The sequence below is a fragment of the Cataglyphis hispanica genome, chromosome 7, assembly GCF_021464435.1.
Source record: "Cataglyphis hispanica isolate Lineage 1 chromosome 7, ULB_Chis1_1.0, whole genome shotgun sequence".
Taxonomy (NCBI): domain Eukaryota; kingdom Metazoa; phylum Arthropoda; class Insecta; order Hymenoptera; family Formicidae; genus Cataglyphis; species Cataglyphis hispanica.
The window spans coordinates 3,816,850-3,838,970 of NC_065960.1; the positions used below are offsets into that span (position 1 = coordinate 3,816,850).

Here is a 22,121-nt window from a genome sequence, read left to right on the forward strand (position 1 = left end):
AAATATAAATATAAACAAAGTGAACAAGATACTTGTTTATGAATATTTTATGATAAAGTTCTGTTATGTGTGAATGATCTGAGCTTATATACATTATATATTGAACGAGTAAATGAAATAAATTCTGTCGCACTTATTCTTTCTTATCTTTATTGCTATGACACATTCATAATAATTAGCAAATCATATACACATGCAATTAATTGATATTGAGTATAACGTCCCTTTTCAATCTTTTATATTATTTCAAAGTTAATACAGTAATTAAAGTCATAAAAACAATTCATACTATAGTATAAAAAGTGATCTTAAACTAGGCAATTAATTAAATAATCAATCATTTAAATTGCATACGAAGAAATTTACAATAGCTGCTAGACACGATCAATATGTGTACAATGGCGTCAAAATAATAGATTCTATATAAAGATCAGCTTCTTTTCACTCGAGAATTACACGCTGTCACCTTTAAAATTTATTCTGTATTCTGTATTCATACAAACTGTGATGGCAGTCACGTTATGTGTCACTAGGCGTAATGAGTACTCATTTTAAGAGTCATGCTGTACATATACCGACAGCTACAGCTGTGCAGAAGCATCAAATGTTATTTCCAAGTCAGTCTGTTGCTGCTACTGGTAGCGTGCTGAGTGTTAGCCGACTAAGGTTTATGGTTCGTTTATCTGGTGAAGTAGTTGTGTTAATCAGATAGATCACGTCCCATCGATGTGCATTGTTTGCAACCGATGCTGCCATATTTCCGTTTAATGATTACATTGAAACGCGCGAAAAGTAAAATTCAAGTATTTTAGAACCATTCGTAAGTTTCGACAATTCGCATGTACAAAGTTTTTTTCTGGCATGTCTCTTTATATGTCTCTTTATATAGATTTATTTTGATCAACTCAGATATAAATTTGTTTTATTAAAAATACTAGATGTACAATAATTATTAAGCCAGTAATCCAAAAATTCAAAAATTTTGAAGAATTACTCTTTAGAAACATTAAAGGTGATGATAATTGCATTTTTTTGTGTTTAACTAATGTAATTCATTTTGTATTTAACTTTAATTTACATAAAATTTAATATCAAGATTAGTAATCAAGACAAAATTGAATGCATGAAAAAATCAAGAACAAAAGAATCAAAAAGAGAACTAACAAATGAAAAAAAAAAAAAAAAAACAGAGAACTTGGAATACTCTACACAAAAACGAAATTGATAAAATAATCAAAAGATAAATATAAATGAAATTATGTTAGATACAATATACGATTCATCATATAATATAGAAAAATATATTTAAAAAGAATATGCAGATGAGAGACTGAGCCATTTTTTTGTATCTTATCTTTTTTATCTATATTCTTATCGTTAATTGTACAGATGAAAAAATAACCAAAATAAAAATGTTTCTTAAATAATAACGAAGTTATATACTATTTTTTCATAACGTAGATACATTATATAATATATTAAATGCCGGAAGTGAGTTTATTAAATATAACACTTCCGAGCAACACTATAAATAGTTGTCCATTTAGATAAATGTTTATGTAGATACATATATGGCTTTACTAGAACACAAGGTAGTAGAAAAAAGCAAAAAAACACACGAAAGTTATCATAGTTGAAAAAATTGTAGAAGCAACGTGAAAATTCAATGTATTTGCTTATTGCAGTAAAAATCGTAAATAAGTTAAGTTTTTTATTCGTTATAATTAATAAAAATTAATCAGTAAATAGTAGCAGATGATAAATCAGCTAATACTATTAGTTGATCAGTAGTAAATTATATCTTTGGTCGATCTAATTCCACATAGAATTTAAAGCAAAAAAAAGCGGAAGATTCCCACACTCAGAATGCATTTCATCGTGCAATTAAACAAACAAATATAAAGAAACTGCATATATACTTATATGATATGTTATTTATTGTAAATGTTATATTATTGTATGAATAAATCCAGTGAGGAATATATTATTTCATTAATTTGATTTATAGTTCAAAGGTTCCTTAATATTTAATCATTTGATCTTAGTCTTGGTCATCATTTTTATATCTATCTGGAATTCACTCTAATTATTATTTGTGACATATGTTTATGTGTATTTAGCTGTGATATATGTTTATGTGTAGTTATCTGTGACATATATTTATGTGTATATAGTTTGTTAATCATAATTCCCCAATGTCAAACGCTCAATCAAACACACTTATTGCCAGCTGAAGTTCAGCACTGTATAAGATTTATGTAATATGCGAGTATAAAGTCAAAACTGCATTAATATCATTTACCTTGGATTTTTGTCCGATTCCCCCACACGTCATTCACATGTAAACTATAGAAGGATATAAAAAGAAAGAAGAAAATGTTTTCTCTCTTTGGAAGATCTTTTTGGAGTATCCTGAATAAAGTAATGCTTATCAATAACTCGGAAATATATATATATATATATATATATATATATATATATATATATATATGTGTGTGTGTGTGTGTGTGTGTGTACATGTAAAAATCTCAAACATATCCTATCTGTTTGCAGTTTCGCTTATCCATCTCGTATTGTATTTATGTGATTTGTATTATTACTATTAAGAAATTCTTTTGATATTGTCATTTTTCTTTGCACCTCACGCTATATTTAGCATCAGTAACATATACATATCCGTTTTCAGCTATCATTACTCTTCCTGGTCGATACCGAACAATTTCTTGCTTTATAAAAAAGAAGATATACCAGATAATGACAACTGCAAGTTAAAAATAAATCGTTCTCGAAACTCAGGTGGAAAATCATAATTATGGAACTTACTGCAAGAAACAACATGAAGGAAAACGATAACAACAAAACTGTAGAAAAGATCTCCGCTAATGACAAACGTTTTATACGTACTGTGTCATATGCGTCAAAAATGGCCGCGGTGGACATCGAATTCAACGATTTGACATATGCAGTGCCGAGCTCTCGAAAAGGTAAAGGCAATCTCATATATATTTTTAAATTAATAAGTTAAATTAACAGTATAAAAAAACCGTAAAATATTACGAGTAAAAATATATATATAATATATTATATACAGGGTAGCTGACAATAATTGCTCCATCCGTAATGTTTCGATAGAGCGGATTAAAACCAAGCAGAAAAATTCTATATCATTTTTTTGTATAATGCTTAATAAAATAAATAATATTGAGTAAAGGCCGGATCATCACCGATTTTTAGCCGAGCGCACATCGGTGAACCGTGCTGGAGAGAACTGAAGCACATCATCATCCGCGCAGCTCACCGATGTGCGCCCAATAAAAAAACAGATAAATTATTGATTAAAGATCATTAAAGTTGCATAAAGGTCACGGTCAAAATCGAAATATGTACTTTCTCGTAGCTTTGTCGACCATAGCCATTATTGCCCATTTGTGACTCGTACAAAGAATAGAGATTCATATGTATCTCGTTTTTTTATTTCATCATTTTTCGCTCAATTCTTGTTCTCACTATTATTGCAAATTGCAAAAAACGAGAGAAATTAAACATTAAAATAATGCCGCATAAAATTAAAGTTGCATTAATAAGATAAAAATATTCAAATTGTGTGATAATATTTTGAAAAGTTTAACACGTATGCGCACACACACGCGCATGTGTACACAATAAAGTATTTAATATACTTATAAATTATATACCTAATGATAAAGCATATATATGTGAAATCATGATATAGTTGTGCATTTTAATAACAATGAATTGCTGCTGTTCATATACTTCGAGAATTTTCTCCGAAAAAAAACGAAATATAATCTAAAATTTGAAATCTTGGTATTTTTTCACGTAAATAATAAACAAGAAATCTTTTAAAATCAATTAATTATAATTTTGTCTAGAAAGAAATAATTTGCCAATCCATAATAGAAAATTTAATTTCCTATTTTAACGACGAAATTATATTTGTATAATTGAACTTGTATCGGTATTATTCAAATAAATTTATAGCAAATCATAATTCTTTTATCTGTAGTAAAAGTTGTGTGTGCATATATTCATACATATAATATAATCAGATACGTTATTTTAACACTCATCATTAACGAGATAATAGTGAACAATAAGGAACAAAACCGTCATTTTATTTCATAATATCAAATATAAGTTTGTAAACTGTATTATGTTAATTGCTAATATACTTTCATATAATTGTTGAAACATCGATATAAAAGCAATAATATTTTAAATTCTTTTAATTATGCACTAATATATAAAATTGTGTATCTTAAAACTAGCAACAAAAATAACTACTCAATTTCATAATACAGTTAATTTTGTTCATACCATTTTTTTATAAAGAATACTTCGAACTCATCAATTTAAGCAATCTCAAACACATAATTTCGATAAATGTATGTTTTAACATGCATACACAATTGACCGATTAAAATCTAATTGCGAAATTACGTCATTACTTCATAGTTAAATATACGGAAATTAAATTATTCTCGTTAACAAAACTTTGATTAAAGTCATTAATACAATCGAATAATTACTTCTACAATTAATTATAATTAATAATTTTAATTTATTAGAAATATTAAATTACGGATAATTAAGTAAGCTTCATGAATAATAAGCGATTGATAATAATTATTATATGATCATAGCTGAGAGATCAATTTATCTTGTACAAAAAAAAAAATTAACTGATAATTCCTATAATCGACAGAATAATGTAAAATATTCCTGCTTATGACGCACAAAGAATTATTAGCGGAATTATTAGGAGTCATTAATTTAGTACTAACAAATATAAAGTGCAGTGAAATTATTCTTCTATGATTGTATAACAATTTTGAAAATTTATTTTACAGCTGTGCATTATTTGTGGCGCATACAAAACGTAAACTTTCGCTACTGCTTTTCTCCATACAAACAATGTATACTATGTAAATTTAAAACAAAAATTTAAAAAAATTAAAAATAGAAATATTGTATATAACTTCATATATATATATATATATAGGATAGCAACAGTCAAGTCAACAAACGCGTTATACGAATAAAAATAATAGGAACAGCACGAGTTGTGTTTACTCTTTTCTCAAAGAATGCGGCTAGAAGCTGACAGACGCTATTATAATGTCATTTAAGTGTTACAATTCACAAGTAAAGAGGAAAAGCCGTTTTCAACCGCAAAAATCATGCATGATTCACGCAATTCACGATCAAATGTTGCATAATGCACTATGTAAAGCATATAAAAAATATGCAAAAGAAGGTTTTTATATTAAACAATAAATCTATTTAAAAATTATATAAGACTAGCAATAAATTAAATTAATAGATAAAATCAGCGACCCTCAAAATTCTTTGAAATATATTCAGTTTAATTTATATTTTATATTTTATATTCATATATTCTTCTGTGCTAATGCCTTCAGCCTGTAAAAGAGTTAAGCGAGGAGCACACACTTTTGCATAAGCGAATAATCATAAACATAAAGAAATTGATTGGTCCACAAATATATGCATAAGGAAATGAACCAATCAATTTCCTTATGCTTATAGTTATGCGCTTATGCAAAAGTGTGTGCTCCCCGTTTTATACTTCTATGGTTTCATTTGTTAAAATTTGTAAACTCTATTTTACAATATAAATTAGAACGCAAGTATATGAATATGAAGAGTATACGAATATAAGTATGAAGAGAAGAGCCAAAAACAGAGCAATGGCATTTGGGAAATATATGTTAATAGCGTATTCTTCTTGCGTAGCCTCGTAATCTGACAAAGCCAATGTTATAAACATGGCGATGTAACTTGCTTATATGATTAAATACACAACACGTAAATATAATCAAATGTAGATATATGTATATATATACTTTGCAAATTCTACGGATTATGATGGTTATATTTTCATTGGAATATCTCCACTCACTATCGTGGCGCAATTTATTCCTTACGTTTTAACTCTATTTAAATTTTCAATTTGTACATGTGAGTTATAAAGAATATGCTGATTTTGTTCCTCAGAAAATTCTAATAGTGCAACTTAAGAACTATACTGAACAAAAGAAAATGAAAAAGAAAACGCTACTTTTACGATCGAATGACATAGCATCGTAGTTTATATCTTAAATGAGTTCAAGGAGATGTATAATACATAATGCTTTTCTCACACACAATTTTGCGTCTTACATAAATAGTTAGCAAACCCGCAGCGTAATAAAATCTTTCTAAGAAATTTTATCAAAGTTTATGAACGTATATAATTGATGCAATTGCTGTATAAACAGTAATTTCAATATTTTAAAAGTAATCTCCATTTTCTATGAAGAAACTTGTACGTCAAATATTTTTAATTATTTTAATCATAAACGAAAAAAAATATTTTTTTTTTAAATATAATATATTATTCAATGTTTTGTCAAAAATTTGCAGAGTCAAAGATGCTTTTAAAAGGAATTAGCGGACAATTCAAATCGGGTGAGCTAACAGCGATTATGGGTCCTTCTGGTGCTGGAAAATCGACGTTACTCAATGTTCTTGCCGGATATAAGTATGTAATTAAATAATCATAAATTCAAATAAAAAGTTAAGATCGTTCAACAAATCATATTGGCTCTTATAATCTTTTTTGTCATAAATCCAATTATTCTCGCAGAGAAACTATCGGCATCCATTATATATAAAAGTCCATTATCTATCATTTTATTTTTTCTTATTATCTACTTCTTGTTATGATTTACACGATTAAAATTAAATTATCTACAAACATTATTATACATACGTATTATCAAAGATATATATTTAATTTTCATTCTGTATATATTTCCAGTTTTCCAACAATTTTATACACAATTATTTAGAAACTTCAAGCTTCATTACATTTGACTTATATAAGATTGTATTTAGTAAACAGTATATTGCACAACGCTTAATAACTTTGTGGTAACCTTTAATTATTAAAATCAAAAGGATGTGCGCTTTGGTTATAATTATGAATAATTAAGAACAAAAAAATTAACTTAATAATCAAAAAGATTATATGATAGTTCGATAAATAATTGTATATTTTGTATAAAGTTGAAAACAACGAAAAAAATTCATTGCATTGCAATTTATTATATAACATTAAAGACATTCAATATATAGATATACGGAGATAAGTGGCTCAATAAATATCAATGGTCAGCCGCGGAACATGCAGGAATTCAAAAAGATGTCATGTTACATCATGCAAAATGATCTCGTACAACCGAAACTCACGGTTATAGAAGCAATGTCCTTCGCCGCAGACTTAAAACTGGGCAAAAAAAAATCGCAATTCGAAAAACATATTGCTGTAAGTATGATCTTTCGTAGCTTAATATTACGAGAGAATATTTTAACGGCTTATACTAGAAAACAAAATCAAGGACAAAACGATTATTTCGAACAAATGAATAAAAAATTGAAGCAAAAAAGCAAATTAATTAATATAATTATGCTTCTTGTTTAAACACACTTATTGTTAAAACATTTTTTGACATTTAGTTGTAAAATTATTCAAGTATCAGTTGTTTCTTATACAAATCAAATTTTATATATATATACGTTTACCTTCACTGATTCATTGTCAAACTTTTTTATCAATACTTTTATGCAATTATCAATAATAACAAAAATTACATAATTTATCTAAATACCTCATTTAAAATATTAGTTCCCTAAAGATAATACCATTATTAATCTCGTCAAATCTAATTTCCAATTAACATAACATTCCTGCCACATATCAAAAAAGAAAAGATATAATATGCGCATTTCAGCAGAGATTAGATTAAATGCAATTTAAATCAGACATAGAATAGCAAAAAAATAACTATAAAAATTGATATCTAACTTATTGTTAATATCACTAATTGTCTAATAAATTTATAATATTTATATAAGTCGTAAAGATATTCACATTTTCAGAAAGTTAATATTATACAACGATTGATTTTTATAGATAAATGAGATTCTGGCTACACTTAGGTTGTCCGAAACACAAGACACGCTTATGGAACAACTCTCCGGTGGCGAAAGAAAGAGGCTAATAATCGCCCTCGAATTAGTGAACAATCCACCTGTAATTTTTCTAGATGAACCGACCACGTGAGTATTGTACAAGATTTATATAAAATTATCTTATCTTCTTATTTATAATATATATCTCAGCTTTTATTCTCTTAAATAATTATATATATGACTGATCATATTATAATTATAATAGAAAAAGTAATCATATGTGTCTTTCAAATGTATGTGTAGATAGTAAAAAATAGAAAAATTTGTGTGAATCATATTATTTTTTCATCTCATTATAATTATATAATTTTTTCTGTATATAAGTAGTCATTAGCAAAATAAAATGGATTTATTAAAATAATAACATAAAATTATCACCTGTTGCAGCTATAAGATGCATAAAAAGCAATTTTCAATTATCTGTCTTAAAATCATAAACCTGTTAAATTATCCATTGCATTGCATAAATAAAACATTTACTCATAATATCTTTGAATTTTATTAGGAAATAGAAAATAGCATCTCGTCTCATGTGTTATGTTTTCGTGATGAGATGACTGTAGCGTGCGCACAAAACTTTTCTTTCAAAATATTTTAATATTGTAGAAGCATTACAGAAAAAATTTAAAATTTTTTCAGCGGATTAGACGAGTTGTCCTCTTTTTATTGCATCGATAGTCTTCAAAAGCTGGCACGTTTCGGACGAAATGTTATATGCGCGATACATACTCCCAGCGCAAGTATATTTAATAGGTTTGATCATGTCTACATTGTGACTGCCGGACAATGTGCTTATAGAGGCACCTCGAATAACGTGTTGCCATTCCTACAAAGCATAAATCTAGAATGCCCGAAGCATTACAATCCGGCGGATTTCAGTAAGTTATATGCACATATGTTCTTTGTGTAATCATATTTTTCGATTTTTATAATTTTTTTCAATATTATTTTCAATTTTTTCCTCAAATTTATAAACTATAATATATGTTGCATTCTTTATAAAAAACGTTTAACATTTTTCGTAGAAGATCTCAGAGCTTTAAGAATTCACACTTACAATTAGTTTAATTTCACACACAATCATAATGATATGATAATGATGCCTAGATATATTAGCTCTTAAGATTTTACAAATTCATATTTAATTTAATTTCACAATCATAATGATATAATAATGATGCTTGATATATCAAAAATTATTAATTTTTCGAATAATTATTCAGTAATAGAAATCTGCTCGGGCGATTATGGTTCCGATCTGATCGAACAAATGATTACTTGCGTCAAGAAGTTACCGATTCCTCCGATTTCTCGAGCAAAATATGAACTCGAGCTTGATACACAGAATTCGAAAGTCTTTTGGATTGATCAGTTCAAAACGTTAATCAAGAGAATGATAGTGCAGCTTTATCGAAATAGAGTAAGAATCAAATATATATATTATATATTATATTACTAAGTGCCGAATGAATTTATATCATAATTCAAAAAAAAAAAATTTGAGAAAGCTTGATTCTAAAAAATTATATTGTTAAATAAGCATATTTTTTTTCTATATATTCACAGAATTACATCTATCTGAAGATATCGCTACACATTTTTTTGGGATTAATAATTGGCTCACTGTTTTTGAATATGGGCAATGATGGTTCCAAGGCTTTGTACAATTTTGGCTTTTGCTTCGCATGCATAATATTATTTCTGTATATACCCATGCTACCAGTATTAATGCATTGTAAGAATATCTTTTTTGTGTATACGTAATTAGAATTGATGTATAAAAAATTAATTAAATTAATTTTCTGCTTAAAAAATTCAGTATTTGTCGATATTATATTTAATATCTCTCTGTTTCTCTGCGAGATAAAATATTCATTAAAAGAAATCAAAATATATAATATACAATTGTGTTTTATAATATCCATTAATTGTTATTATGTTTAAACTTCGTAAAATCTTATCTAAAAATAAAAAGGCAAAATAACTAAATAAGAAAAATAACTAAATTATACTCTATTAACTATAACAGAAATAAACTTATGATTGTATTTTATTTCAATATTCTTTCGTTATAGTTCCCTTTGAAATTAAGGTAATGAAACGAGAATACTTCAACAGATGGTACAATCTTAGCGCATACTACTGGGCCATAAATGTAATTAATATACCTTTACAGGTTGGTTCCTCTGGTAAATTCTTTATTGTATAATATAGATATTTCATTTAACAAATCACTTATTAGATATCTTTATTATTTATTACGTTAGACCTCTATCAAGTCTAGCTAATTATTTAAAAAATTCTCTTTTCTCAGATACTGTTAGGATTTATATATCTTTCGATGGTCTACTTTATTACGGGACAACCCCTGGAATGGCATAGATGCATCATGTTCTTTAGTACTTGCTTCATCTGCGCCTTCATCGGGGAGAGTATAGGATATAATGTTGCTAGCATATTCAACTCCGTAGTATGTTTGAGATGATAATTACGAATATAGAACATTCTTTAAAATTAATAGATATAACAGCGGATGTCTCTTTTTTATTTAGAATGCAGTATTCTTCGGACCGGCGATAACTTGTACCATGATTTTAACCGCGATGCAAGATTTTGGAGATTCCACTCCTCTACCAATTTATCGAACGTTATTTATGTATGTCAGTCATATTCGATATGGATTGGAGGCTCTCATAGTAGCTATGTACGGTTTTAATAGACCGAGATTACCTTGCCCAGTAGAAGAAGTGTATTGTCATTTCAGTTCGCCCAAAGAAATCTTTCGAATAATAGGTAGAAACTTCATAATAATACTCAAGCCAATTGTTTTGAATGATTCAATTCATTTTAAGAGCTGTTATATATGCGTATCGCATTTATATTTTATATATATTAATGATTTTCTCTATTTTATTTATTAATAATATATAAAAAAATATTCGAGATATTAAAGTAACATCTTATCTGTGTGTTTTTGCAGGTCTAGAGAATGCTCCAAATTATTGGCTGGATATGCTAGCTCTTATTATAATATTTATTATTTGTAAAGGAATATTATATTATTTATTAAAGCAAAGAGTGCAACCAAACAAAACTTTTCAGATGCTTCATATAATCGGGAAGTCCATCCAGAGCCATTTCAATATGTGAGTGTTAATGTTTTTAGCTTTATACCCTCTAAAACAAATTTTTAATTTAAAACGTAATTGAAAAAAATATAAAAAAAAATAAAAATTCATTAAAAAAAAAAATTGTTTATACAATAATATCTTCAACGTAATATTTATTGTTGTTAAAAAAAATGATTTACACTAATAATATAAAAAGTTAATAATCTGTTATAATTTTCGTTAAATAAAAGAAAGTAAAACGTATATTGCAAAATTTATTTTCTCCTATTTTTGTCATTCTATTGTCAAATTCATATCTATAATGTCTTCAAGATAAAATAAGAAAATCTTGTATATAGAACTTTATTTATAAAAGCAATAATTTAAATCATGCAATAAGGGTACATATAGTTGTATTATAGGATTGTATTTGTATAAAAAATGAATTGTAATCAAGTATCGTAAAATGAATTATGAAAGAAAATGATACCATCTAATGTTATTGCTATTTTTATTGTTCACAAGTATGTTTGGTTGCATGCTTGCAGGAATTTTTCTCTTAGAAGTTAATATAACACAACATAAACGTGATTTTTTTATTTGACATATACGTCATGCCAGAACAATAAAGAAAATATCAAGCGATAAGTTAGTAGATAAAGATGTTAGAAAATTCGATATGTTGGTTCGTGACGATACATTGGTTTCAGCATTTTTCTACTCATTCGTCAGCATTATTTACTACTGCAATTTTAGCACGCATAATTACATGTAATATAATAATATTATGTAATTATGATAATATTAATTAAACTCTCTCTTTTTGTATTAACAGCAAACACAATTTAATATTATCTTTTAAAAATTGAAAATCGAATTGAATAATCAAACTTGAATAATCAAAAATTGTGTTTTTTGATCATATTAAATATCAAAAATAATGATTATTTTGATATTTAATGCCACCAATTATTGAGAAAAATGTCATAATTATAAAAAAAAAATTCCTAAAATAAATTTAATTACAAAGTATAATTAAGTATAATTAAGTAATTATAAGATAACATTATATCATAAATTACTTTATGCAATTACATGTATAATGTGTATAATTATGTCAATTAAATGTTCGTGACGTATTTCAATATTCATGTAGTATTTTCACGATACATCTGCTAGAATATTTAATAATGTCAAATTCATAATATTTTATCTCTTCACAATGAAATCGAGCAAAGAAGACCATCTGTTACCTACACATAATAGAATGAAAGAGGAACAATAGGAAAAGGTAGTGGTGGCAATTGCAGAAAAAGGTAGTGGGAGAGTTGAGCGCATTTAGCTTCGACACTGCTCTCTCGGAGTCCATATCTACTCTCTCCACGTGGAACAATTTTTTTCTCTTTTCCTATTAGGATGGCCAAATATAATATTGCATTGTGTATTTTTTTGCTGTCTTTACTGTACATCACACATGGGTAAGTAAATTAATATTAATATTCAATGATATTAAAAAAAATATTGTTCAAACTATTATATAATTCGCTATATCAATATTCTGATAAATGAAGATAATGTGCGTTAGCATTAGCACACCTGAGCACGTGCGCGTACAGATGTTAACGAATATTATACCAAAATGCTTAAGTCATTTAAAAAAAAAGTTTAGCGAGAAATACCAATGTTAAAACGCACATACAGCTTCCAAGAAATTATCTAATGACGCATTAATTAACACGTACAAAATAAGCCGTTCTATAATTCGATCTTTCTAAACTCAATTGGTCAAATAATTCTAATCGAAAACTACACAGCTTTATTGAACATTAGAATAACATAATATTAGATGATCGCCTAATTAAAATAAAGTATTTTTTGAGACACAAAATATAAATAAATTTATGTAGATGACTTTTTTTTTCTCTCTATGCATATATATATTAATTAAAAAATAATATTCAATATATAAAAAATAATATTAAAAAATAATATATTCAAAAAAATTTGCGTCACATTCTGATGCAAATTGTAATTTAAAAAAAAAGGATATTTCAATTTCATGTATTTTTAATAGACAACTCGAAAATGAAAAATCTAAAAAACGAAAGTCCAATGAATTTGATGTCCTGATATTTACTCAACGATGGCCGTTGACGGCTTGCTTTTTATGGAAAGAAAGTTCCGAGAAACACAGTTGTTCGTTGCCTAAACAAGAGGAATGGACTATTCATGGTATTTGGCCAACGAGATATCATACGAAAGGACCACAGTTTTGTAACACATCGCTGCCGTTTAATCCAAGCGTTCTAACACCTTTGAAAAATCAATTAGAAGAAAACTGGATAGATGTTCAAAATGGATCTGACCCCTATTCATTTTGGAAGCACGAATGGAATAAACACGGCACTTGTGCAGTTGCAATAAAAGCTTTGAACAATGAATATAACTATTTTCAAGAAGGATTAAAACTTCTCAATATCTATAATATGATGGACGTACTTGCAAAAGCAAATATTGTACCAGGGCAAAAGTATATGGTAGAAAATATGTTGATAGGAATTGAAAAGGTGTTGAACAAGAGAGGCCAAATAATGTGCGCGAAGGATAAGGTAAATCTAAAATTATTTCAATATAAACGAACGCGATACTTGTGTAAATCATTTATACATATATATATATATATATATATATATATATATATATATATATTTAATATATTAAATTTTCTTAAAAGTTTATAGTATTTTACTTTCTTTTAGAAAACGGGTGAATCATATGTGAACGAGATAAGAATCTGTTTCAACAAAACATTGCAATTGGTAGACTGTGATGACATTTATGAGTTCCCTACAAATTGTGATAGATTCAAACAGATAACATATCCTAGTTCCGTACCGCACGATCGTCGTGTAGAACAGATATAACGATAATAATAATAATATTAAAATCATTGTGTGTGTGTGTGTGTGTGTGCACAAACTAGATAAAAAATTATTAAATAATATTACATATATCATACATATATGATATATGCACTCAAAATAATTTGTCATAGGTAAGAATTTAATAATAAATCTTAGTATATAAGATAGAAAAATAATATAATTTAGCTTTCTTTTCATCACTAAAGAAATATTAAAAATAAGTTTTAGATTAAAACATTTACAACACAATTTCTAAATTAAATTATGGATATGTAGATAAAAAAAAAGCACAATTGGTTTTAATTATAATTAATGTGAGATTCCCAAACCTGTTTTTCTATTATCATCTAAATTTTTAATCATTATGTTATTCATAAAGAAAGAGATTACAAAAAAATCAGAAAGAAGTTAACATATTACAGATAAGATTATCGATTGTTTATAATAAAGAATATCATTGTATTAGCATGAATGTCTTATAATTAATCTGTATGATAATATACATTTTTTGCTTACAAATTAGGGCATCACTGACTACATCATTCCACCTTCTTTTGGACGATTACGACTGCTGAAGGTACCAGACCTGCAAGTTAAATAAAAATATGTTATTTTCAATAAAATAAAAAAAAGAATTCATATTCGCATTTGCAGTAATGTCATCATTACAACTGACAGAATATTGCATAATATATTGCATAATATAATGAAAAATATAAATGAATAAAAATGCACTAATTGTATCAATAAATAATATATTTTATGAGTATTATGTATATATATGTTAGTAATCAATTTTCAATTGTCCAATTATTAGCAAACGCGCGCGCGCGTGCTTCCTACTATATGTATATGCTATACTACAATAAATTATCAATACAACATACCTAACACATCCAATGGTGTATCATAATCTTCATCTGTGAATACTTTCTTGGGAAACGTAGTCATTAGTTGAAAAGGACCATTACCATCCGTCCTATTCATTTCAATAAACAGCCTCACTGCAGATAATTGTTCTTTGCTTCCAAAACTTTGTGTCAAAGTTTGTCCATTAGTAAGCCTAAGCTAAAAAATATCATTGTTTAAAATATATTGCATGTATATATAATATATGTATATATTTTATTTTAGTACCTGAAGCCTAGTTTCAGTGTAATCCTTTCTATGATGCATAGATGTGGATGAAGTAATTGCAGACAAGGAAGCTGAAGCATTAACTGAAGTATTAACTGATTGATCATTTTCAGCAGCATTTGCTTTAGCTCGTCTTGCTGCTTTATCAGCTTCAATTTGTGCTCTAACTCTTTCTCTTGCTTCTTTCTCTTCTGCTTTCTCTCGTTTTCTTTGTTCTAAGAGTTTCTTCATTTCTAACTCTTCCAATCTATCATGTAAGCAAAATATAGACTTACATATATTCTATCTAAAATTAATTATTCATTAATAATATTATCTTACTTTTTCCTGGCTTCAGACATTTCCTTTCCTGATCGTATCCTATTTTTTTCTCTTTCAAGTGCATCTTTCTTTTCTTGTTCCTCTCTCTCCTTTCTTTTCTGTCTTAATTTTTCTTCCAACATTTTCAATTGCTCCCTTTTCTCTTCTTCGGTAAGCGGTTTCTTTTCTTCTGTGCTTTCAGAAAATCTATCATGCCCAGACTTTGTAGCATGAAACTCAACTTCTAAGTTAGATTTAAACAGCTTTCCACATCTACAAAAATAGTTTAAAAATATAATAATATCCATATATTCTTTCTGATAAAGTAATATTTATATAAAATTACAAAAGATATAACGTATCAATCCTAATACATAATTAAATATTCCTACGTTTAAAAGCTTATCTTTGCATTTCAACATACACATCACATTTCATGGATTTAGCTGTATCAGTGGTGGATACCAGTTGATTGCTAGCACTAGCAACATTGTCCTGTATTGGTGTGTCAGCAGCTAGCGCTGGGGCACTCTCGCCTATCGAAGGTTCGGGTGCTGGTTCAGCTTCATCTGAATGGGCTAGCAGCCTAAAATAAAAAAATCAATAAGGCGATTAATAATGTGACAAAATTTATACTACAGAATGAATACGCATACCATTCCATCGCTGGCTCCACGCCTTTATTACCGGTAATCTCCAAAGCCTTTTCACTGTGTAACAAAATAATCAAATATCATCACAGGTTAGATTAAAACGATGTAACGTTTATTTCCGAACTTACGCTTTGGATATACTAAAACCCATGTCCACAAGAATATCTATCACGCCCGACGACATTTCGCGCTGTTCGTTGATAAGTTCAACGTCAATATATCACTTTGAAATGTCTTTCAGATTAAGCTGCGCTATGCACTCCGTTATCCGAAAATTAAATGTCACGTCGAATCGACGCGCTACTTATATGCCGTCCAGACTGAAAATTACTTGTAGCTTGTAGCATGGCGACAGATTCGTTAGCGCCAATTTCAAATTTGGAATCAGTTTCGAGTTGATTAATAGCTTTCACAGATAGATTATAATAGATTGTATGATGTAGTTGTCAATTTTATATATATATATATATATATATATATATAAACACATAAAATTATAAAAATAAATATTAAAATATAACACAAAATGTTGAAAATATTAAATCATAATTTGAGTCAAATTTTATTTGTTTGTATATATGTCAAGTGTCGCATAATTGTAAACCAAATTTCAAGTGAAAATTTGCGTATAGCAACGTTATTTATTTTCACATTAAATATCGTTTTACATTCAACAAAAATATTCAAATGCTTTCGTTATACATGTTCAAATGTTTATTGATAATACAATAAAAATTACAGTTCTAAATGTAAGACAATAAAAGCGAATAGGGGACATAGAAAGATAATGAATTAAAAAAAAAAGTAATGAAGAAATTATGGCAAAAGAAAATATATATAATACACATCACTTAAATAAAACATTATACTTAAATAAGTCAGGAAATGTTCATTAATAGTTAAAGAATATATAGTCTTGAATTAACATAATAGAATTGAAAATTTATTATTTAGCACTGGAACATCTTCAATTAAATGCATTTTATTGAGACAGCAATTATATTATCAACAGTATCCAAGATAGGACAGCGCGATGTAAAAACATGAATGAAAATAGTATATATAATAGAATATCTACTCCAGAATCTCCATATAATATTATTTGCATGCAGATTGTCAATTAAGCATGTGAGAAAAAATGTCATAGATCCAAATGTAAAATCTGCTGCTAAAATTTATAGGGATAGTTTTTTTTTTCTCTTGTTTCACGAAACAGAGACATGTTTCTAAAGTGTATGATAAAGAGTTATAAATGTATAATAATCTAATATTCCTGTGACGCTTTGTCGCCCTTTCCAGAACCACCAGTACCAGTTTTCTTCGGCAACAGAACTGCTTGAATATTAGGCAGAACTCCACCTTGAGCAATGGTCACACCGGACAATAATTTATTCAGCTCCTCGTCATTACGAATAGCCAATTGCAAGTGACGTGGGATTATCCTGCAAAGGATAAATGTTTGCACAAATTAAATAAAATAAATAATGACAAATAAGTACATGAATAATGATAAATAAATACAGAAATAGAGAATGCAGAAACACTACATGGTAGTATTACAAAGTATTACAAAAGATTGTGAGTTAAAAAGAGAAATACTCTCTCTTACTAGCTGATTTAGAAATCATCATTAGAAACCATATAATCATATAGAAAACTCTCCTTTTATGTTATTATGTGTGTACAAATATACAAATATACTATTTACACAATAAATTCGTATCAAACACTTAAATATACATATACTTATACACATTTTGCAAAACTTTTTGATCAAAAACAAAGATTAGTATATATCAAAATATGTATATATATAAAATGTAATTGATATTTCCTTGAAGTAAATTAAAAAAACATAGCGTTATACGCGTTATATATATTCGGGTATAACTCGTATAACGCGTATGTATATTTCAAGGGATAAAGTCGCGAATGATCGAGAAATAATTTTCAGATCGGTTAACAATGTGATCTCTATAAAGATAAGGATACAAAAGAAATCGAGAGCAACGCGAATGCGAGATAGAAACAGGAAGTCGTAGCACGAAACGCGAGAGAGAAAAGAAGAGAGATAAACAGAGAGACAAAGAAAGCTAACGCATAAGAGATAACGAGAGAGAAAGAGAGAGAGAGAAAGAGAAAGGAGAAAATGAAGGAAGGGCTTGCCTAGTCTTTTTATTGTCCCTGGCGGCATTTCCAGCCAACTCGAGCACTTCAGCCGCCAAATACTCCATCACGGCAGCGAGATAAACCGGCGCACCGGCGCCAACACGTTCCGCATAGTTGCCTTTTCTGAGGAGACGATGGATCCTCCCCACAGGGAACTGCAGCCCTGCCCTGCTGCTGCGGGTCTTCGCCTTTCCCTTGGTCTTGCCTGGAAAGAGTCAAATCAAACAGTGTCATCTCCATTTGCCGGCACGCAGCGAAACGAGAGATTCTATTTTTTCTTTTTCCTTTACTCACCGCCTTTGCCGCGTCCGGACATGTCTCACTGAATCGAGTGCGATTGCTTTTCCGTGTGCGAGAGAGAGAGAGCCTACGGACTGGATATGCCGATACGTCAACACCAAGCGCTGAAAGCCGAATGAAGCAACGGCCCGCGCAACTCAACGGTTACGCGCATGCACTTTCAGATATTTTGACGGCGATTGTGTCGGGCAGGCGCTCGTTTGCGCGGGAACGATCGCGCTAAGACACGTCGCTAAAAATCTCTAGCTATCTAGCTCGAGTTATTTTATATCACTAGGACCATTGGTAAAATCTTGTTCAAGATATGCCAAGACAACGAATCTGATTAGCTGTATCATGTTCGCCATATATCTTATGAAGTTGGACGCATTTGTAGAATATTCGAATCGCATGCAATCTATTCCCACAACATAGAACGCAGTCAATGCCAAAAATTTTTGGCGCGAATACTCTGACAGCTTAAAGGTTAAGTGGCATTCGATGAGCCATCTTTTTCTCTTCTACTTTTTTTATTTATTATATCGTGACACGTGCGAGAATCGAATCTGTTAATTTTAATTGAGATAATGAAATTTACTACTCCTGAAATTTCGTGGCACAATCGTGACCCGGTATTGAGCGTTGATATACAGAGAGATATATGCAAAAATTTGAAAGGAGAACAGTTTTGGAGAGTAGCGACTGGAGGAGCGGACTGTCACGTTTTGGTAATATAGAAATATTATATGTAAAGACATTATATATATAATTATATATATATATATATATATATATATATATATATATATATATATATAATTGCATTTATATATAGGAAAAGCATCGTTTTAATTAGTATAACAAAATAAACATACTGATAACAGGATAGATTTATACAATCCTATCAAAACTATCAAATATTTATTGAAATATTTTTTGAAAGACAAAAATTTTCTGATAATAGCTTTCTAAATATAAAATTAATTCTACTTTATAATATAGTCAAAAGTATGACAAAATTGAGTTTGTATATATATATATATATATATATATATATATATATATATATATATGTGTGTGTGTGTGTGTGTGTTGTGTTGTGTATGTGCAAAATATATTTTAAATAATTGTGTTTACAGATTTGGCATTTAACAACTACTGAATATGGCGGAGCTACTGTGAATTTTGCAACAGACTTGGATCGTCATCAAAAGGCAGTAAATATTGTGAGATTTTCCCCATCAAAAGAAATTCTAGCATCAGGAGATGATGGTTAGTTTTTGTTATATCTACTTGATGTTCTTACATTGTTTTTATATTATTTTGATTTTGACATAATATTAATATTGACTTTAATACACAGAATCAGTTATTATCTTGTGGAAAGTCAAGGAGAAAGAGGGATGTGATTTTCCTTTAAATGATATTGAAGATAAAGAACAATGGACTTCTTGGAAAGTATTGAGAGGTCATATTGAAGATATTTATGATATTAGCTGGTCACCAGACTCTAATTCTTTAATTTCTGGATCTGTTGATAATACTGCTATATTATGGGATGTTCAGAAAGGACGTAAAACTGCGATATTATCAGATCATAAAGGTTTTGTCCAAGGAGTGTCCTGGGATCCCCTCAATCAATATGTATGCACTATAAGCACAGATAGGTATGTAATCTATATTATATATAATGTCAATTATGATAAAACATTTTATAAATTTCAATATTGTATTAAAAGACATATCTTTTGTTTTTTAGACATTTTCGTTTAATAAACATTTCTACAAAAAAAGTTATTCAACGCATTTATAAGTCCACAATTCCAACACCATTTGGTAGCCCGTTGGAAGGGAAGATTGTACGTTTATTTTACGATGACACATTTAAATCGTTTTTTCGTAGACTGACCTTTTCGATAGATGGATCATTGATTTTTGTTCCCTCTGGAATAATTGAATCTCATGAGACTACAGAAGCTATATCAAATGCGACGATTGTGTTTTCCAGGAGAAATATGAAAGAGTCAGTATTAAAATTTCTGTTTCTCTGAATTTCATTTAGAAAAAATCTAATCAATTTTAACAATGTGTTTTTTAGACCAATAATGATTTTGCCTACTATGAATGAGTGCACTATAGCAGTAAAATGTTGTCCGGTATATTTTGAATTGCGGGAGAATGGTCCAAATACACTGATAACATTACCTTATAGGATGATATTTGCAGTTGCAACACAAAGTTCTGTATTAATTTACGATACACAACAAACTTGTCCAATTGGTGTAATATCACTTATTCATTATGGTCGATTGAATGATCTCTCATGGTAATTATTATACTATTATTATCTAGTTATTACATATTTCTGCTTAAGTTACTTCTAATTTAACCTTTTTTTTTCTCTTATAGGTCCAGTGATGGCCAAATTTTAATTGTGTCTTCGAGCGATGGCTATTGTTCCATAATACAGTTTCAAGAAGGTGAATTAGGTAAAATTTATAAAATGAAAAATCCTGTAGATACAGTTTTAACAAATAAATGTAAAAGTTCTGGCAAAAACTCAAGAAACATAGATAAAGATAGCATAATCAAAAGCAATATTTCAACGTTTGATGTTGATGATTGTGCAATGGATATTGATATTGTAAAATCTGATACAATAATACATCAACCTGAAGAACTTAATAAACAGAAATTGAATGAAGTAGAAGATGATCAAAGTATTAAATCAGAGATCATTGCTTTACAAACAGATAAGAAATCAAATGAGGATGCAGAAGAAACAGAAGATATCAAGTTAGTGTACAATGAGGAAAGTAATAGTAATATGGACAAAACTAAAATCAGGAATACTCCACCAAAACCTGATGTTGTTCCTGTAAAATGTCATAAAACTCCTAGAAGAGTAAAATTAATAACTTTGTCGAGTCCAAAAGAACTTAAAAAATAATTTGTGTATACAAAAATAGATTTTCTTCTGAAACTTATTATATAGCCTAATTATGTAATTATTTTCTTATACTGTATTACTAGTGCATACTGACTATGAGATTGTATATATTTCTTCAAAATGAATATATTGTAAGAAATATAAATTTTATATTACAAATAATATGTGAAAGAAATTTTTTTTTATTCAAGACATCTTTAAATTTGGACAAAGTTTAAAGAAAAGTATTCTTATATGTATATCATACCATTTTCGAGAAAGTCTATACTATAATATAGTAACGCACTCTGCAGATGTGCATGCATATATATAATTATCGCGAATACTATAGTAATACAAGTTGATCCGCGTTGCCTATGAACTCCGATGCGAATATCGTATATAGCACTATTAAATGGCAAAGCAGAGTGATCGTACTATCCGTGAAGTCAGACAGTGATCGAGTCGTCACACGCTCCGACACGCTGCAGATTATATGCAATAAAAAAAATGGTGAGTACTTGTTTTTTCGTTTACATTATTATCGAATATCGATATTTTTTAA

General features: G+C 28.5%; 7 protein-coding genes across 9 annotated transcripts in view; 5 read left to right on the forward strand and 2 right to left on the reverse strand.

Annotated features, from left to right (window-relative positions):
• Positions 1-12,523, forward strand: LOC126851128 (ATP-binding cassette sub-family G member 1-like). Of its 3 annotated transcripts, none has more exons than XM_050594770.1 (13): positions 1-673; positions 2,687-2,984; positions 6,445-6,562; positions 7,159-7,348; positions 7,997-8,142; positions 8,695-8,933; positions 9,279-9,475; positions 9,622-9,790; positions 10,131-10,231; positions 10,370-10,525; positions 10,608-10,848; positions 11,036-11,201; positions 12,404-12,523. In XM_050594770.1, the coding sequence occupies exons 2-13, from the start codon at positions 2,813-2,815 to the stop codon at positions 12,426-12,428; spliced, it is 1,920 nt and encodes a 639-aa protein (XP_050450727.1). In that variant the 5' UTR covers positions 1-673; positions 2,687-2,812; the 3' UTR covers positions 12,429-12,523. The 3 variants fall into 3 exon arrangements, with proteins under 3 accessions (XP_050450727.1, XP_050450726.1, XP_050450728.1); XM_050594769.1 differs by having other exon boundaries at positions 2-820; XM_050594771.1 differs by lacking the exon at positions 12,404-12,523 and having other exon boundaries at positions 5-820; positions 11,036-11,429.
• LOC126851141 (28S ribosomal protein S31, mitochondrial) overlaps positions 3,960-22,121 on the forward strand; it is a 26,495-nt gene continuing 8,333 nt past the window's right edge. Inside the window, exon 1 of the mRNA XM_050594795.1 lies at positions 3,960-3,969. The gene's annotated coding sequence lies outside the window, so the exon portion shown is untranslated. The remainder of the gene's footprint in view (positions 3,970-22,121) is intronic.
• Positions 12,441-14,984, forward strand: LOC126851156 (ribonuclease Oy). The gene is made up of 4 exons (XM_050594824.1): positions 12,441-12,643; positions 13,240-13,774; positions 13,925-14,220; positions 14,613-14,984. Exons 1-3 carry the CDS (start codon positions 12,582-12,584, stop codon positions 14,087-14,089), a joined length of 762 nt encoding a protein of 253 aa, XP_050450781.1. The 5' UTR covers positions 12,441-12,581; the 3' UTR covers positions 14,090-14,220; positions 14,613-14,984.
• LOC126851152 (UBX domain-containing protein 1-A) lies at positions 14,529-16,490 on the reverse strand. The gene is made up of 7 exons (XM_050594816.1): positions 16,308-16,490; positions 16,183-16,236; positions 15,951-16,112; positions 15,548-15,799; positions 15,227-15,473; positions 14,977-15,157; positions 14,529-14,675 (listed from the first exon to the last, which is right to left on the reverse strand). Exons 1-7 carry the CDS (start codon positions 16,361-16,363, stop codon positions 14,629-14,631), a joined length of 999 nt encoding a protein of 332 aa, XP_050450773.1. The 5' UTR covers positions 16,364-16,490; the 3' UTR covers positions 14,529-14,628.
• Positions 17,091-18,860, reverse strand: LOC126851167 (histone H2A-like). The gene is made up of 3 exons (XM_050594841.1): positions 18,643-18,860; positions 18,346-18,553; positions 17,091-17,621 (listed from the first exon to the last, which is right to left on the reverse strand). Exons 1-3 carry the CDS (start codon positions 18,662-18,664, stop codon positions 17,444-17,446), a joined length of 408 nt encoding a protein of 135 aa, XP_050450798.1. The 5' UTR covers positions 18,665-18,860; the 3' UTR covers positions 17,091-17,443.
• On the forward strand, positions 19,095-21,686 carry LOC126851133 (chromatin assembly factor 1 subunit B). The gene is made up of 6 exons (XM_050594784.1): positions 19,095-19,355; positions 19,767-19,899; positions 19,991-20,294; positions 20,387-20,650; positions 20,726-20,953; positions 21,037-21,686. The coding sequence occupies exons 1-6, from the start codon at positions 19,215-19,217 to the stop codon at positions 21,575-21,577; spliced, it is 1,611 nt and encodes a 536-aa protein (XP_050450741.1). The 5' UTR covers positions 19,095-19,214; the 3' UTR covers positions 21,578-21,686.
• The window catches only part of LOC126851138 (tubulin alpha-1 chain-like), a 5,992-nt gene continuing 5,864 nt past the window's right edge, over positions 21,994-22,121 (forward strand). The window contains exon 1 of the mRNA XM_050594792.1: positions 21,994-22,069. Within this exon, the coding sequence (XP_050450749.1) occupies positions 22,067-22,069 (3 nt within the window). The 5' untranslated portion in view covers positions 21,994-22,066. The remainder of the gene's footprint in view (positions 22,070-22,121) is intronic.